The sequence below is a fragment of the Helicoverpa zea genome, chromosome 31, assembly GCF_022581195.2.
Source record: "Helicoverpa zea isolate HzStark_Cry1AcR chromosome 31, ilHelZeax1.1, whole genome shotgun sequence".
NCBI classification, from domain to species: domain Eukaryota; kingdom Metazoa; phylum Arthropoda; class Insecta; order Lepidoptera; family Noctuidae; genus Helicoverpa; species Helicoverpa zea.
In genome coordinates, this window is record NC_061482.1 from 886,577 (window position 1) to 904,523 (window position 17,947).

General features: G+C 36.4%; 1 protein-coding gene across 11 annotated transcripts in view; it reads left to right on the plus strand.

Annotated features, from left to right (window-relative positions):
- LOC124644889 (protein AF-10-like) overlaps positions 1–17,162 on the plus strand; it is a 37,784-nt gene extending 20,622 nt beyond the window's left edge. For 8 of the 11 annotated variants that reach the window (XM_047184539.1, XM_047184537.1, XM_047184542.1 and 5 more), the window contains 10 exons: positions 1,344–1,453; positions 3,288–3,430; positions 4,018–4,113; positions 5,151–5,187; positions 5,846–6,014; positions 7,085–7,199; positions 9,386–9,442; positions 9,848–9,982; positions 10,991–11,109; positions 12,993–17,162. In XM_047184539.1, the coding sequence (XP_047040495.1) occupies positions 1,344–1,453; positions 3,288–3,430; positions 4,018–4,113; positions 5,151–5,187; positions 5,846–6,014; positions 7,085–7,199; positions 9,386–9,442; positions 9,848–9,982; positions 10,991–11,109; positions 12,993–13,028 (1,017 nt within the window). In that variant the 3' untranslated portion in view covers positions 13,029–17,162. Of the gene's footprint in view, positions 1–1,343; positions 1,454–3,287; positions 3,431–4,017; positions 4,114–5,150; positions 5,188–5,845; positions 6,015–7,084; positions 7,200–7,760; positions 8,855–9,385; positions 9,443–9,847; positions 9,983–10,990; positions 11,110–12,992 lie in introns of those variants that run through there. The other 3 variants (XM_047184540.1, XR_006986123.1, XM_047184546.1) reach the window with 3 other exon arrangements.
- Positions 17,163–17,947: the final 785 nt, after the last annotated feature.

Genomic DNA, 17,947 nt, shown 5'->3' on the forward strand with positions numbered 1-17,947 from the left:
TTCAAAGCGTAATATTCCCCTCGTTTTTAAATACATGTTCATAATTTTTAAAAAATACCACCAAACACTTGGCGACATTGATAACAAGCGAAAATATTTCATACAAGCAAGCTCCGTACACTCTCTTAATAATAAAAAGCCCGTCGTCCCATCTAAGGTTTAATTGAAACCAGATGACGGCAGATCTTCGAATTCATATTCAAATATCATTGGGGCTATTTAAGTCTCGTTACAGTTGTCAAATGTACCACAATTCGTTGTAATGTGATAACAAATTCATGTGACCTATTTCACTAACGTTTTTATATTGGGCTGCAAACGATTTGTTTTGTAGCGAGGTAGGTATCATTCAGAGTTTATGAACAACTTTGTAAGTGTATGTTCATTTGCCTATCTGTTCTTACAATTGTTTTTGAGTAGTAATTTTGTCTCAGTTCCTCAAGATAATCGAAGTTTAGATACATGAAAAAAAACTGTGTTTTGCATGCTCAATTACGTATGTAATTTTTGCAATTCTGAGATATACATATAAAAAGAGCAGAAACTTAAATAATCTAAACTAGTTTATTAATGAATTGAAATGACGTTTCGCAATGCGTATAAAAAATTAAGACTCAAAATCACTTAGCAAAAACAGTTTTTTAATACCAATTTATACATTTAAATATTTAAAAGTTATCTATACTTCTGTACTAATTTAATAAAGAGGTATTTTTTTTTTGTTTTGTTTGTAGGGTAGAAACAAATGAAAAAAAGGCTCCGACACTAATGAACCGATATAAAAAAAATATTTAGCTACACTATTTCCTCTTCAGTCAAGTATATCTCAACGTAATAGACGTAATAATAATAGACTATGCTTGCACAGCGCCAAAACTACCCTCATGTGGAGAAGTTTATTCTGTATGGCTAAAAAAAATAAATAATAAAGTACCAGTTAGATATAAGATATTAAATATTAACCTATTTAAAAATAAACTAAAAAAACTTTTATGTAAAAGAGCGTACTATAAGATAGGTGATTTCTTAAAAGATTTTAAAGTAAGTATTTGTTTAAATATAGATTTTAAGTTTCATAAATGTAAATGTATACGCCTGACATGGCAAAACATATTGAAACTGTAAATAATATTGTAACACATTTATAACATATGTTTTTTAACAAATAAATTTATCTTTATCTTTAACTATTCCCGGGTAACAAAGGCTAGATTTTATCCGGATTCGAGCAGTAGTTCCCACTAGCCTTGGGTGAACCAGCTAGTCCATCATCATCTCCCGACCCTTTTCCCTATTATTTATACATATATTCCTAGTTCTTATTATAAATATTGTCGTTTCAGGCTGCCATGGATACTGGCATGACAGGGCATTCACCGCATGCACTCTCCGGGCGTTCCTGGGGTGGACTCAACGTTGCCTATGAAATGCAGCAAGATCCTAACAAACCTGGGTATGTATATCTTCAAATACTTTGCCAATCCGAAGCTTGTTATTAAATGTTAAGACTACTACAACGACAACCATAACCAGCCTTATTTTTGCCACCCAATGGTCAAATCGGCAATTTGACAAGTTAACCATAATGGGTTAAATGTTGCAACCTACCGTTAATATTCGCAGTAGTTGTTAGAAAATAGGGAGTTAAAATGGCCAGCTTCGGATAAGCAAAGTTGCTTGATAAGATTGGTACATCTTTAAAATTGTATCTAAATATAGGGTGACTGGTCATTAAAAAAGGTCTATTTGAGAAAGTTTTTGTAATCATGGGTAAAATCAAGTGATCAAGTACCGGTCACTAATTACCAGTCACCCTATAACTAAATTTTCTGGTGTCTCATATAAGAGAAAGACTATATGTTTTAGATATTAAAGTAATACGCGTTGTATGTAAGTCTGCCGCTGCATATGATTAAGTTTATATTTTGTCCTGCCTTGCTAAGATTTCTATTATTTTTGCTATGTAAATTGTTATTGGTAAGAGTTGGAAAGAAATTAGAATCTGTAAATTAAATCATTGATGCTGTGTGCTTAGCGTTGAAATAGTCACCTATTAATATTTTGCAATGTCATCATTATAATCATCATCAGTCTTTCACTGCTCTGCTTAAGCCTCCCCTCACACATAGAAAGATTGAGCGTCAATCACCACGCTTGCTCAATGCGGGTTGGTGATTTCAGACGTTATAGTCCAGGTTTCCTCGAGATGTTTTCCTTCAATTTTAACCTTCTTGCAATATAATTTAATTTTAATATTGAAATATTGTTTAGATATAAAAAAATATGAGAAATGATTTAATGATTCGATGACGATGATGGCTTTTATGTATGAGATTATAGTAAAAATCGATCAGCTTAACACAAGTACAATGTTTATTAGTTATTACAAATTAGCAGTAATTATTAAAAGATATTTATCTTGAACCATAATCTATGGCCAGGATAGCCTTGCTTTCAGTCTATCATGTAAAATATTACAATGCTGCCGTGTTGTGTCTATAGCGAATACAAAAAATTATTTATTTTATTTTGCTAGCATTGCGATGTGAAAGATATATCTAGACTAAAGACTAAAAAAATATTGTGTATGACGAAGAGCCCTTTGCTCACAGCTGGCTGTAAAATAGTCCCATATTGATATATGCATATTATTATTTATTATTATTGGTTTGTACATAATAAAAATTATTGTCGGTTAGTAACGGCAATTTTTATCTGAGATTCTTCCAAAGCTGCGTCGTATGTATAATGCTTAGCATTTTCTAATACATTTTTGCTTAGCAAATGACTACTTTAATCAATATTGTGAATTTCTAGTTGAACAATGAATAAAGGATAAAATATTCTTCTTGAATTAATTATCTGCTTGCAAAAACAGCTGTTGCGTTCCCATTATATAAATTGATATTGAATATGTTGCAAAAACTTATATTATCAATAATATATACAATTTAATTTCAAAGTAACTAACAATTAGTTGTTATTACCAAAGCATTTCTCCACTTTTCATCTTCACATCAGCCTTTTTATTGTCCCACTGCTGAACGCAGAGTTCCTCTTATAGTGAGAAGGCTTGAGCGTTATTTTCCACACTGATATTTAATACCATGTATAGTTTAAACTACATCATTTCAAATATAAGTGCTATACATGCGACGGTAGAATATAGTAGATCTTTTAAATGTAACACCTGTACATGTGCCCATGTTTTGACTTTGACTTTGTCTATATGTAACACCTCTTTTTGACTTTGACTTCGACTACAAGTTTCATGTTTGTATGTGCAGTATGAGTGGGATGGCCGGGCCCAGCAAGCAGGAAATGGGGCCGGTGGGCATGGTGCCTATGCCTCCTACCACAGTTAGGAACAAGAAACGTGCTGCAATGGCTACCTCCGTCGTCGCCATGGCTAATACAGCTTCCGCTATACGTGAGTATCTGCTTACTGTATTGGTTGTATAGGACTGCAAAATATTTGTACCAATACAGATGAATAAAGGCCCAGTTGCACCCATTAATTAATATATCATAATCCACCATATACTTGCCGCAGAAATTAGTTGGTCAAATCGGCGACGAGATAATTGAAAATAGCTCGGTTATACATTATGTAGTTAACTTGTGAAACTCACCGACAGCATAGAAACTCAAACTTAAAAACGGTTATTCAAATGAGGCTGATCAAAATGCACTTTTTCGAAAAGATCAGAGCCCCAAAACACCTACCCTTCACCTTCTCCCTATTCGTTATTGAAGCCTGAGAAAGGAAAAAGCGTATGGCCACTTCTAGATATTCCATTGTTTATGTTTTCCATGCATCATCATCATCATCTCAGCCATAGGACGTCCACTGCTGAACATAGGCCTCCCCCTTAGATCTCCACAGATGGAGGCCACCAGCATCCAGCGTCTTCCGGCAACCTTTATAAGGTCGTCTGTCCGCCTTGCATGCATGCTATTACTATTCTTATATTAGTAGTATACTGAGTATATAATAAGTTTGTCAATGTTTTGCAGAGACCATGACGACTCAGAGCCTGGCCAGCGTGCGTCGTCAGCCGCAGCCGACGCCGCCGCCCATATATTCGGAGACCACTCCTCCGAGTTCGCCTGGTAAGTAAACAATTAATACATAAGTACGTTCTAATATTAGAGTGGATTTCGACTACCTTCTGAGGGACCTAAATCCTGATAAAAACGTATGTATATACGTCTATTTGAAACTGTAACAACAGAAAACAATCAACTTCGCATTTAAATATTAGGAGGTATTTTTAATAGTAGGAGGATTACCACTTTTCTGAACGTCATAAGATGACATATTCGGATATGAGAAGGTCCCCAGGGCGTGGTAGAAACTGCGAGAAATAGACAGTATTCAATATCTTTTTTATGCATAGAAATATATAAAACAATAGTGCACTGTGTATAAAACAGATGACCTAAAATGTTACAATTTCTCATTATAAAAAAATGAGTAAAAAGTAAATTGAATAAGGCTTGGAAACAAGTCCTAACAAACCATACAAACGTTATGAATACGAAACAACTTGGCCTGTAAAGTTTCTACAAGGATAGAAATAGATGGAAAAGTGTACATTTCAAACAAAGGGCAAAGAAATACTTTGTGTATTTACATGGGGTTTCATGGAAGTTTCCAGAATAAGGGTGAAACATTTAAAAACCTGTTAGTATTTCAGTAAATTAACAGGTAACAACATCAAACTCTTGCCTGCGGTTGCAGCCTCGTTTCGTAGAGATTGCTGCCCGTACCCGGCTAAAGTATATCCCATGTCACCCGGGCATAGTGTTACTTCTCTATAGTGATATATTCTTTTTTATTTCAATACTTTTAAAGCTGCTATAGAACACAAAATTTTCTTTATAATATTATTATACAATAGTAGGTTAAACATGACTCCTACTTTTTCCACCAAAATTGGCTAAACAATAAATCTATTCCTCTTATAATATAATCAGAACCTTGGCATAAGTGGGAAGTGACAAACAACCTTCGGCATTTTTCTGCTATTACAATATTTATGAACGTTTGTCCGTTTGTGTGTACACTTGGCAAATCACTGCTTGTTTAGTTTATTTATGAAGTGGTCTTATAATCTATTATGAATAAAATATCTTGTGTGTTACAGGCTCTGAAAGACCATTGAAGCCTAAGATGGATTCAAAGTAAGTAGTGTTTTGTTATATTTTTATTTTGAGGGTAGATTTTTGTTTCATTTTGAAATTTTATTTATATTGTATAAATGATTAGTTTTTGATCTTAGGTAATATTTTATTAAACTCGTTAATATATTAACGATTTTTGATTAGATTTTATTTAGCGAAGTAGCCTGGGTTAAATTTTTTGGATTATATTTTATCTATACTAATATTATAAAAAGGAAAACTTTGTTTGTTTGTTTGTAATGAATAGGCTCAAAAACTACTGGACAGTTTTAAAAAATTCTTTCACCATTCGAAAGCTACATTATCCACGAGTAACATAGGCTATATTTTATCCCGGTACGGGCAGTAGTTACCACGGTACGCGGGTGAAACCGCGGGAAAGCGGCTAGTTGATGAATATATTCATGTGTTTTAATGTCTGGCAGAAATCATAAGCAGTTCTTATCCAGCAGATAGCATTAATTATCAAATAACTAACTGAGACTTTGTTTTTAGCCAATGAAATCTTATTATTTTTTAAATTCGAATTTATTAAGCATTCTCAACTGATATTACTTAATTGATGCTGTAATACTAACATTTTATGGACTCGTGTGGGTCTGAAATAAAACGTTTTTTTTTTTAAATTTATTAATCAATATCTCACATTTCTTTACAGACTGACTTCGTGCACAGCCCCACACATGCTGGGCAACGAGCTGAACCCTGAAAGCGGGGCTGCGGCCTGTCTTCAGGAGCAGTTGACTGCCGAGTTGGCAGCCCATGCCGCGGGTACTTCCGTCGGAGACGCTCTCGTACCGCCGCCGCTTATTAATAAGGCTGCTTCTGTGAGTTTCTTTGTTTTTCATACCGTGGGGGTGTTATTAGCCTTCCTTTTTTATTTATTTAATAGTTCACGTACACAGAATACAGATTCGAAGTAAAATATAACACATAGTAGGTACATAGGCACATCTTATATCATGAGAAATCTCTTATAGGACGTGGGGTAATTTTGATCCATCTTCTTAAACAAAACAAATAGTATAAATGGACATAAAAGTGATAATATGTCGCGTCAGGCTTTGACATCGTTAAATAAAACAAAGGGGTCTTCGCACTATCACTTGGTTTATTCCAATTAACACAATATTAGTCACTACAATTAATTCTAAAGAAATAAACGGTGAATAGATATCCCAAGTTGCTTTTTTTGGTATGACATCTCGCAGTTCAGCCTAGGAGGCCGTGTACTGCTTAACCGGACTTTTCCCTGTGGATGCCTAGAATTTAAGGCCTCCAGCCAGGGGCGTAAACAACTTATAAACTAAGCGACTGCGCTAAGGGTACCCCCTGTGGGGTCGGACCTCGGCTTAGGGCGTCGCTGGGGAGGCAGCAAAGGGACAGGCTGGATCACCCCGAGTCGTGCGCGCGCGCTGCTTTATATAAGGTTCACCGCTGACACATCGATGGTGGCGCCGTCATATACTATCTTCATATTGACAATTTTTAGTACAATAACAGTATAGTAGTAGTTTTTGCAACCTGTAGTTTTAACTTAACAAAAAGTTGTCCAAAAGGGTATAAGTATTCCTAAGAAACAAGTACTATTCATCTGTAGATCAATAATTTAACAACAACATAGTATTGTCCACTCAACATAAGACAGTTTCTCAAGCAACGTTATCAAATACTTTCAGTGCATTTCATCAAATCATTCAAATATTGTTGTCTTTGACCCTTTAGTTAAAGTATCTTTAACCAACTAAAGTTCCAAAAGTATGCCAAAAACGAACACATCAGAATACCAAACGTACACTCAAATGAAGTCTTATAAAATATACATAAAGAAATAAAAATAATAAAAAAAAATCCTTCTTCACATAAAATAATATATTAACTTCAACAATATACACAGGGTGGAAGCATCAGCTCGGGTCGTTCCTCTAGCGCCCAAAGCCTCGACCAGCTGCTAGAACGCCAATGGGAACAAGGCTCCCAATTCCTCATGGAACAGGCCCAGCATTTCGACAGTAAGTACCCACTCACTAGAGCACTCACTCGATCTATGTACCCTCATACCGACACTCGAGACGGCATGTGTATGTTACTCTTTACAAAGCCCGAATATTGGTCAATCTTGGGATTTACTAACAGTAGAAATTAGTCAGTTTCAACAGTGACGTAAATATGACTTCCACATTAATTGTGTAATTAAGGTAAGTCCTAAGATTTACCAAATGAGAGTTCGAAATAAAAGAGAATTAAAAAACGCTTCGGACTTTACCATGAGTTGGTAAATCTTAGGTTTTACTATAACCTAAAGATTTACCGCAGTTCGGGCTTTCAGTAACATGTATACCACATGGCATGAAACAATCTGTGTGCGTACATTTGCGCATGAACTTATCTTTATCCGTCGTAGTTTTACAGTATTTTCATTTTTCATAAGTGTGTATGATAAATGTTTTATTTTTCTACCCTTTTTACCCTTGAAATTAGCCAGTACTTTACGACATGAAACATTGAGCTTAAGAAAGAGACGTACATGTTTGTCGTCGGAATAATTCACCCCTACATCGCTTTGATAACAGTAGTGGAATAGTGCTGTAACATCCCTTGAGACTGATCGCTGTGCACCACCTCAGAATGGCCATATTTCTGTTAGTGGTAAGTAAGTTTCAGTACATTAATTGTGCTATCTTCTCTATCTGCATTCAATAACCAATCCATCGTTTTTCACAAAATTTTACATAATATGAAGCTAATCTCAAATTTCAATTTCCAATCGAAAAATAACGTATGGATCGGTCATTGTAAACCGCAGTATATCATATCTACAAATTAATAATAAAGGAAAAAACAAGTTCGTCTTGTGTATAATCGAGTGTTATTGTATGTCGAAAGAACGATTTGCAAATCAATTGTGTTTTTGTTAGCAAAATCCTTGAGATGTTGACACGAAATATAATTTTAAATCGAGGCCGGCCTTTGCGAAAGTATTCACGTGTTTCAGTAACCATTCATATGGATCATTGGGAATAATATTCTAAAAACAATAACATAAGTAAAATGATAAAAAATAATGTTAGCATTCTAACTACTAAATTATTTCGCTATTTTTAATTTTAATATTTTCATTTACTGTTTCTAATTATTAGATAACTGTTCCCTGCGAAAAAAAAAACGCTTGCCTCTTGTAGACTGTACCTATATAATACTGAACAATCATGAAATATAAACAAATGTTACAAACTAGCTTATTCTCGGCTTACTGTTACATCTCATTAAATCCATTACCTATATGTAAGGTGAATGCTTATCATATTTTTAGCCCAAAAATATTTATTGAGAGTGTTCTCAAGACTTCTTCACTTAAATCTTAAAAATATATCAACTTAAGCATACACCTTAAACTTAAATGTTCTGTGTTTCATACAAAATACCATGGTTCAGTCTCATAACATACTTATACATACATGTGAATTGGTAGCTGTTTCATTGAAAAATGGACTTTTATGACATAAACCTAATATAAAAGCAATCGCTTATTATGTCAGTCCGTTTAGAGACAGCTATTTCATTCAAAACATACATTTCTAGGGCTTACTTACAAACATTATCAATGTGGATTAGAAACGAGAGCATCTCCCGAAAAGAACAATAAAAAAAGAAAATTAACATTACAATGGATAATCCCCTTCTTTTTTGGAAATTCGGTTAAAACATATGTATCTTTCACGCTGGTGTATTAGGGTCAATTCCCACTGAAAGAGCAGCGGCCGGCAGCGGCCGGCAGCGGCCGTAATTGCAAGGGATTGAGCGCGAGCGCGGCGGGCCGCGCGGCGCCGCGCGGCGCCGCACCGCGCCGCGCTCTTACATTTTCCGTGCTCTTACGGCCGCTGCCGGCCGCTGCTCTTTCAGTGGGAATTGACCCTTACACTCTAAAATTAAGCTTTCCATGTCTTAAAACTATGGGGATGCCCTCGTTATCATCTTAACATACAAAAATAATCTAATCTAAAGTGGTTTCCTCCATCGCTACAAACTCGCATGCACCATCTACTTGCAGGCCTAAGGTGTACTGCACTACAGACATCCAGCTAACCCATTACGGTGTGCAATGAATGTTCATATTATCTGCCGAATACAGAACGAAAGGTATATCTTACACAGTAGGCGTTTGTATGAGATATTATCAATAGTATTTTGTATGCAGGTGCATCGAGTTACCACCCATATTTGAGACGCGAAGCATTACTTACGGAGGCCGCTGGTACGTATATGGTACTTGGAGAACGGAATGATGAACGGAGATGCCATAACGGATAATCTCTTAAAAAGTAGCGCGCCAAAATGCGGGTGTTCGGGGGAAGAGTAAAGTTACTGTATCCGCCTTAATATGCCTTCTTTGGAACCCGCCTATAAAACCCGAACACCTCATTAGTTTCACTCGTATCTTATCGTTTTGATAATACTGTTTAGGCACGTATTTGACCTAAAAGTAGGCGCCTGACCTACCTGCCTTATGGCATCTCCGCTCATCTTTCGTTTCTCCTCGACATCATCACGACGAACCGATCTGTCTCTTTCTAAAGCGCGATGTTTCAACGTAAAGTACTGAATGACTCTAGTAGTTTATTATCTGTATGTATGGCTAACATAAGATACGTGTGCACAGTCGCTTCGCTGTTATCATGCCTCCACCAACTGCGCACAGAGAATGTTCGTCTGGAGGAACACGTAGGAAGTCTACTACAGCGGCGCGATCACCTTCTAGCCGTTAACGCCCGCCTAGCTATACCCCTCACAACTGGTACGTGGAACGGAACGTTGTATCGAAACTTGACAACTTTCTAACAAATCATTCCCTAAAAGTTCAAAGTTCAAAGTTTCTTAAAACACCGAATTTGAGGTCGTAATTTTCTTGTTATTGGATCAAAAATTGGGACAGAGATATGTTAAAAAATTGTTCAAAAGTTTCCATTTCCCTCGATAGATACATTGTCTGCTGAATGTTAGAAAACTATTTTGTTTTATTGAACTCATACTGTTAACCCTGCATGCTCTATGTGGTGGTTGTGACCCCCTAGTTTTTCCGTATTTATCTTACGCAGTTCAGTTACAGATTACACGTAGCGATTCTACGGTTTTGGACGTCCTGCTCCAAGGATTAGTGTCGCTAGTAACATATATTTGTGGTACTATGTGGTCGTGTCTAGTATGGTAATCAAAATAAAAAAATATTTTAAATGTTATAGTGTCTTGTTGTTATAAAATCTGTGGTAACTGAACATTGCATGACAAAATATGTCTAGACTTTTCATATTTTTAATTATAACTATTAAATATATTAATCATTCAAACAAAAATTACGAAACCCAGGTATATAACACCACAATTATGCGTCTTTAACACTTTTTACACACATATTTTCTAATTATCTCACTCACAGTTTTCGTCAAGATTTTCTTGTCTGTATTATTAATGCCTTCTAGTTAAAACAATACTGCATATATACGAGGTTTCAAACACCTATCTTCGGGTAACCAAACTTATTTGATGAGAACTGTATTCAATAACACAACACAAATTCTAAACACTAATGCTCTTACTACAAAAACTTAAACATGTGTCAAACACTTGTCTAAAAAAAGTGTGGCTGCAAAATGGACCTTATTTCAACGTCATAATTTGACATTTCTTTAGACAGGCGTTAAACTGACGTTTAAAAGTTTTTGTGGTAAGACGGTAATTCTATTCACCAACACCATTTTCCAAAAGTCAAATGCGTGTACTAAATATACCTGCCAACTTTACACAGTGACTACAGGGCCGCCGGAGCCGTCGCGATGTCCCCGCGAGAACGGGCCTCCGATGGTCCCAGTGCGGGCTCCGCCGCCGCCGCGTGCTGAGACTGTCACCTCCGATCGGCCCCATCAGGTATGTGTCGTGTAGTTTATATGCACTGGTAGAACAGATGCTTATGGTGAATTTTTAAATGAGAATCCTATAGTTTTGTCTGGTAAATATAGGGTTTGGTACGAGTTTTCGTGTGAAAATTGCAAAATTTTTAATAGTTGTCCGTCAGTAATACGTGATGCTCAAATGTACATAGTATTTTTTTTTTGAAAGGTAAATCATTTTCTGTGAATCCGTTTTGGTTCCCCCGCACGTATAAATTAATAAATTCAATTGGATTTGATTGGCCTAATAGTAATATCTGTTATTTGCACAAAAAGTCGTGCCAGATTCTATCCATTGTCATTCCATATTTTAGAAAGTGATTACATAACAAAAACAATTAAAATCAGTACTTAGTACTTACTGTTAAAAATTCACTTGTAGAGAAAGGCTGCAAACATGGTGCCCATTATTAGTTTCATTCAATCGATTAATTTCCCTCGTGGCTTGCATCAATTTAAATCGATATTACAAAGGAGCTTGCCAGAAATGAACGGTCTTGATGACCTCAGAAATTAAATTTTTGCAATAACATCAAAGCGTTCTGGGCCCGAGGGAATTTTGAAAATAAAATCAATAAATTCTTTAATCACTTATAATATTACAGTACATATATTTTTAGCTCCATTGATCTAACTAAACAAATAGTCTGTCTCTTAGCTTCATTAGATTTCTTTCCTTAGATGCAATTTCATTCACATCTTTAAATTCTTGCACTATAGATTTGACTGTTTCTAGCGATTGTCATTAGAAATGTAGAACTTTCCATTTTAACATTTTCTTATTTAATTGTTACAATTTACTTAATTTTTAATGTTTTAATTGAATCATGATTTTTTAATACTTTTGGTTCTGAGTAGCATTACGACCGGATTCTGGCAATCTCTGTGATCCTGCTTCGCGATAGATAGTTGGCTTTTACCAATAGTTGCACACATCTGCGTGCACCTTTTGCCAATTTACCTTTCTCTGTATCTGTGGTCAAATACTTAGCGCCTGGAACCGTCACACTTAGATCCTTAACCGAGCTCGCTAACATCGCCTGCTCTGTATAGCCCAGCTACGCTCAGCTTGCTGCCTACCCAGGCCCCAGGCGCTAGGCACCATCTAGCAGTGCTCCATCTGCGGTACCTCCTAACTTCACAAATATGACACATGTGTGTGCATTTACAGGCACATGTCTACGACGATACACGAGAAGATCAAGAACGAAAATCCGTGGTTATTACCCTACTATCTGTAGTTATTTCACTCTTTGAACTCTAGGATCCTCTCGTTCAGTTTAACAGTGTCTTTTGATAAATTTGACAGTTTAAAATTACAGATTTCAGTGACAAACTTGACGGACTGACGACTAAACTTGGCCCTTTTTTCCAAATTTTAAAAGGACGTTACTTTTGGCTTAATTACGAAAATCATAGCTTGCGTCCCCCCACGCTCCTAGCTGAGTTAGCCCTCGTCACGAATACGGTATAATATTATTTTTCTCAACATAATTTCGTTTTGTTTTGTTAGTGCTTTGCGTGCCATGGAACCCAGACGCTTCCCATTTATTTCGAGCATTAGATACGTTTATTTCTATGGTTTATTCGCTTCAATGGTCAAGTTTACTGGCTTGCCATTGATATTATTTTGTTTTATTATTTGCGAATGTGTTGTGTCGTTTGTACGCCGTACATTTAGAGGTGGTCTTGTGTCTAAAAATCTAGATTATTACTAGAATAGTGACACTTAGTGTCGTGGTCACAAGCCGCATTACACTATAAATTACTTTGAAACGAACACAACGCACTGATCTCTAAGCGTACTAGTACATTGCACACCACCACGACACGCGAATACATATATTTGTGTTGTTATAGCTGATAATGCGCGAGGTGCAGCAGAAGCCCAGCTGAAAGGAAGCGGGTGGCGGCGGAGGCGGCGACGTCGCCGTCCCGGGCCCGTCGGCGGCCAGCCCGGCGGCGCTGCGCACCGTCCAGACCTTCATCATGCTAGAGCAACGACGCAGGGCCGACTTCTCCATCGACTCCATACTCAAGTTCGACAATTAAACCACATACACCTACCACTTAAAATTTAACTTGGACATGACAGTCACATTCCCCAAACCTCTTTAGTAATTCACATAACACACCCACATATAGCGTACAGTTAAACTTTGCTACTCCAAAGCACTAGTGACGAGACTCTTCACGATAGACAACATATACAAAACATTACAACCTCCACAGCGTTAGTTACGAAACTGTCATTGTACACAAGTTAAACTTTAAGAAGTAAACAATGATCAAGTGGCGGAATTTGTACGAAATCAGTGTCTGCGTTGTTGACGTCTGTGAGTCGTTGCGCGGCTCCATCACGTTGCCACCTAAAGGACTCAGCTCGACACCCGTCGGCTACAAACGATCTGTGTGACTCCGACACTATCCTAGTTATTAACTTCTAAATGTTATCCTAGATTAACGCACTGTGCGTTGTATTTTTGGGCGGTTTCAGCGTTTTACGTCGTGTCGAGGTTGATATCTTGAATGCTGCTGATCTACTGCCGAAGCGCAACCGATGCTTTCTTCAGCACTTTGTATCTGACGAGTATTTATAAGAGTAAACTATTAAGCATTAATGATATTGTTTCTGTTGTCAACTTTTTGTGCCTACATAGAATAGGCGTCCCTTTCGGACCAAAGTTGGCAACGTCTCTATCGCGTAACATTATGTCTGTCTGTTAGTGACATAGTGTAGGTACGCGATACGTCGGTTGCCGCTTCGGCGCAGGTCGCAGATCACGGCACCACCGACTGAGTAGATTACGCGAAGTGTGGTATATTCTATAAGTGTTATAAATTCGACTGGATCAACAACATTGTACTCCTGATCGATGCGGCCGTTCTTTTGAACGACGCAAGCGATTAAATGTTTAGTATTAAGATTTCGTACTAAATGTATTTAGCTAGGTACGAAAACATGTGGCGATGTGGGAAGTAAACTTTCCACCAGTCATTAAATTAATGTTCCAAATGCAGGAAAATATTCCTTTACTAAGGTCCAAAGGTATTGAAACTTGTAGACTGGGGGTACGGAACATTTTATGATGTTCGAATGTGACTCGAATCATACGTATGTCGGGATCGCGAACTTATTGATTGCATATATTGGAGTTGTTGGCCTGGACACATAATCAAGGAACGTTGCAAATCATTACATGACGATGCATGATTTGATTATTTACTCATAAATGTTACTTGTGTGTTAGTTGTTAATTGTAAATTAATAATTGTACTTGCAGTATTTCAATTGATGACCGGCACACAGCTTGGTAATAGTTGTTCTTCATGACGTAGGAGTGGGGTCGCGTCTCACTGCTGTTCTATTCTATAGGTCGCCGTCGATATATTTCACAATTATAATAAGGATTAGTGTACCGATTAAGTAAATATTGTTACGAACTGGGACTAAATTTATACAATTTTACACCTAAACACAGTGTCACAATTCATCATCATTCGCTAGAATTGTTCATGTCATATTTGTTACATACATTCATTGAACATAAATAAATGTTTTCATTCATTCACTAGGAATTTTCCATTCATTAACTTTTTTGTAAACTTGAGAACATTCACGTAGCAGATTTCTGTAACAATATAAACTATGTGTTGTTCATGGATGTACCGTAAATATAATATGTGTTAGGTAATAACAATAGTTATAATTGTACTCAGAGAGTAACTTCTATAGCCCGGTGTTTAGATAGGACGCGGCCCTAGCTGATTATTTCGTAATAGTTTACGAGCACACATTCAGTATTATAATAGATTACGTTCCTTTAAGATTGTGTATAGGTGTTTCTTCATCAGCCTTTTTTGTCCCACGACGGGACACAGGCCCCTTCTCATACAGAGAAGGACTGAGCGTCAAAAACCATGTGTTCACAAGGCGGATGGGCGATTTCAGAAATTAAACTCCAGGTTTTTTCAAGATGGTTCTATTCACCATCATTCAGTCCAAAGTGTCGAATATAGAAAGTACATAAAGATACGTTCTTTAACCTGGAATCCAACCCGCACACTTGTAATTGAGAGGCATTTTTCATATAGGTGTTTACATCAGATATAGATATGTGTTGTCGAAAGCGGTGCGGGCTTGCGGGGGTCGGGTGGCCTTGTGTAGCATGTATACGCAACACGAGGAAACTGACTGTTTTATATGTTAAGCTAAAAGCCCGAACACTAACACTTTTGTAATCATTGTTCATTTTGAATTTGAAATCACTAAGCCATTACACAACAGAATAAGAACCAATACAAAACCAACTGTTGGGCAGTAGTCTACCAGATATCATACACCTAAAACACTATCATTGAGGCAAATCCTCAGATTAACTAACACAGAGCTTTTACAGCAACATTTTAGCGAGTCCAGCACCAGCAAATACTTATTATGTAGCCGAACTTTACGTAATTGTATCGTTAAACATTATATAGTAAGTTCAATATTGTCGATCGATGTACATCTATATATCGGTGTTAAATGTTTCGTGGTTCATGTTCGTTTCACTACATCAATATTGAATGTTTCATTGTGTATTCTTTAGCCGGGCCAGTCAATTGCTGTGGCCGTCTGTTAGCATACTCTCGAAGTTCAGAGCTTTCTGTGTTGTCCCAGGCCATTTAATCCAGGTTTAAAATAGTAGATGAACCTAATAGAGAATTTAAGTCCGTATTAATACTTGCGCAAGCAGACATCGTTGCGTTCTAGCTGCTATTTTCAGTAATCTGTTCATCCTGAATATTGTTGACATGAGTTTTTTAACTGTGTCAGGATACTAAGGTGAGATGTTGAAAGTAGTACTTAGTAAACGTGTGTCTGTCTGCGCAAGATGTAGTGTCAGTAATTAAGATGTTCACTGATGTTAATCCCTGGGATGGTAGTAATGATCCCACTGCACTTGTCTGAGGCAGTCCTATACTTTCCCATGTTTTTTTTTACAGTAGTTATAACCTAGCCTCACGACACTCACTAGATCGACTCCTGATACGTATCTCCCAGGAAACTAACACTATTACATACTGACTTCAATCTCAAAATGCATAATTGATTGCTAAAATCAATCTCGCATAAAATTGCGACGTTTACCCTTTTTTTCTTATTTTGAACTTACTTTTTTTATTTTGAACTTATTTTTTCTATTTTTTTTGTGTTTACTTTATTTTAAAGTAAACATTTTTTTGTATAGACGTCTCAATGCAGCGTCGTTTTTTTTATCTGCTAAGTTCCTTGTTCAGGCTCACCTCAAATAGGAAGCTACATTTTTTCTATCTAAAAAAGATCGTCAGATCTTTCGTTGTGTTATATATAAACCTTTGTTTTTTTATTTAAACTTAACGTGAGGGTAAAATAGTATCTATTGAAAATAACTTGAAATGTTTGAGACATTCAAGTCTGAGTTTAAACAAAGTTTAATGTAGATGAAACGTTTCGGTGCAGCAGTGTAATCTTACGCTTCGTTTCCAAACAAAGAAATATGTTTTGTTGAAAATTACCTTATTATATATAATCTTTAAGTTGTTTTAAGTGTCTCGTTTTTTAACCAATTTGCGACAGTTCATAATAGTGTCTATCTGGACTGAATCTTTCGCAACGGAATTGGTGAAATATTTTTGAATAGGTTAGTGTGCTTAGACCATTGTAAACTTCATTCGAAGTGATCTCAGTCAATTGTACTGATTGTTCACGATTTCATATTCTTACTGTGTACCAAACATGTTAAAAAATATCCTATACTTAAATCTTGATTCAAATTATTCGATTATAACACAGTAAAAATATGATCTCGTATTAGAGGGAATCGTAAAGGAAAATTATGACTGATTGTTTATAATTAGTTTTAATCATTTATTTGGTTCCGTATATAGTTAAAGTTAAGTTAGAGAACTCTGGTGATTACATTTGATTGCATTTATTGGATCTATCAACTCCAGTCAATTACCAAATGTAACACAACTACCTTGATTAAACGAAATCACTACAAACTATTGTTTCATTTGATAATATTACCATTACCTGTTTCTCAAACGATTAGAACCCACAGCTAGTCGAAAAGGTGATTTCATGCCGATGATAATTCCATACAAAAAGAGCACAAGAATTATAGCAATACTTGATAATATGATGTAATCAAACTTAAGCACAATATTTATTTATCCTATCATAATCTTTGAAAAAGAACACTAGGTTTGATATTCACTTTTAATAGAAAGTGAGAATTGGTGACCTATCAACGCACAAATGAATTATCGAAGCATCAAACTTCGAAACTCCGCTCATGATGAAAGTGTGCAAGGACTTGTGTAAGTATTGTAGGTAACGAATAAACTCAACTATTGCACCAGTTTAACATATTTGCTACATGTTTTACATAACGGGACACAGCTGAGAGCCTGAGCTCATGATTTTATTTTTCATTCTCTTTAATCACAACAGCAAAAAAAAGTTTTTTATTTACAGCTTTTCAGTGATACGAATCGGTGTCACTATCCGTATAAGTGGAAAGTTCTCATCAATACAAATAATTTAAGCCCAAATACGAGGTAGTTTACATATCCAGTTGTCGAGTTCCCTCGACCCTCTGGTCTCCATCATCAGGTCAGCTTCAAACCTTCACTGTCGAATAGTACTTTCATGCATACACCTGAGTGTCAAGTTTTTACCCTATATATGCCTACAATTTTCGAAGGTTGCCCTCGCTTTCTCAGGGTTTCCATCATCACATCCTGACCTGATGACTATATGTATGATGACTATGGGACCAACTGGC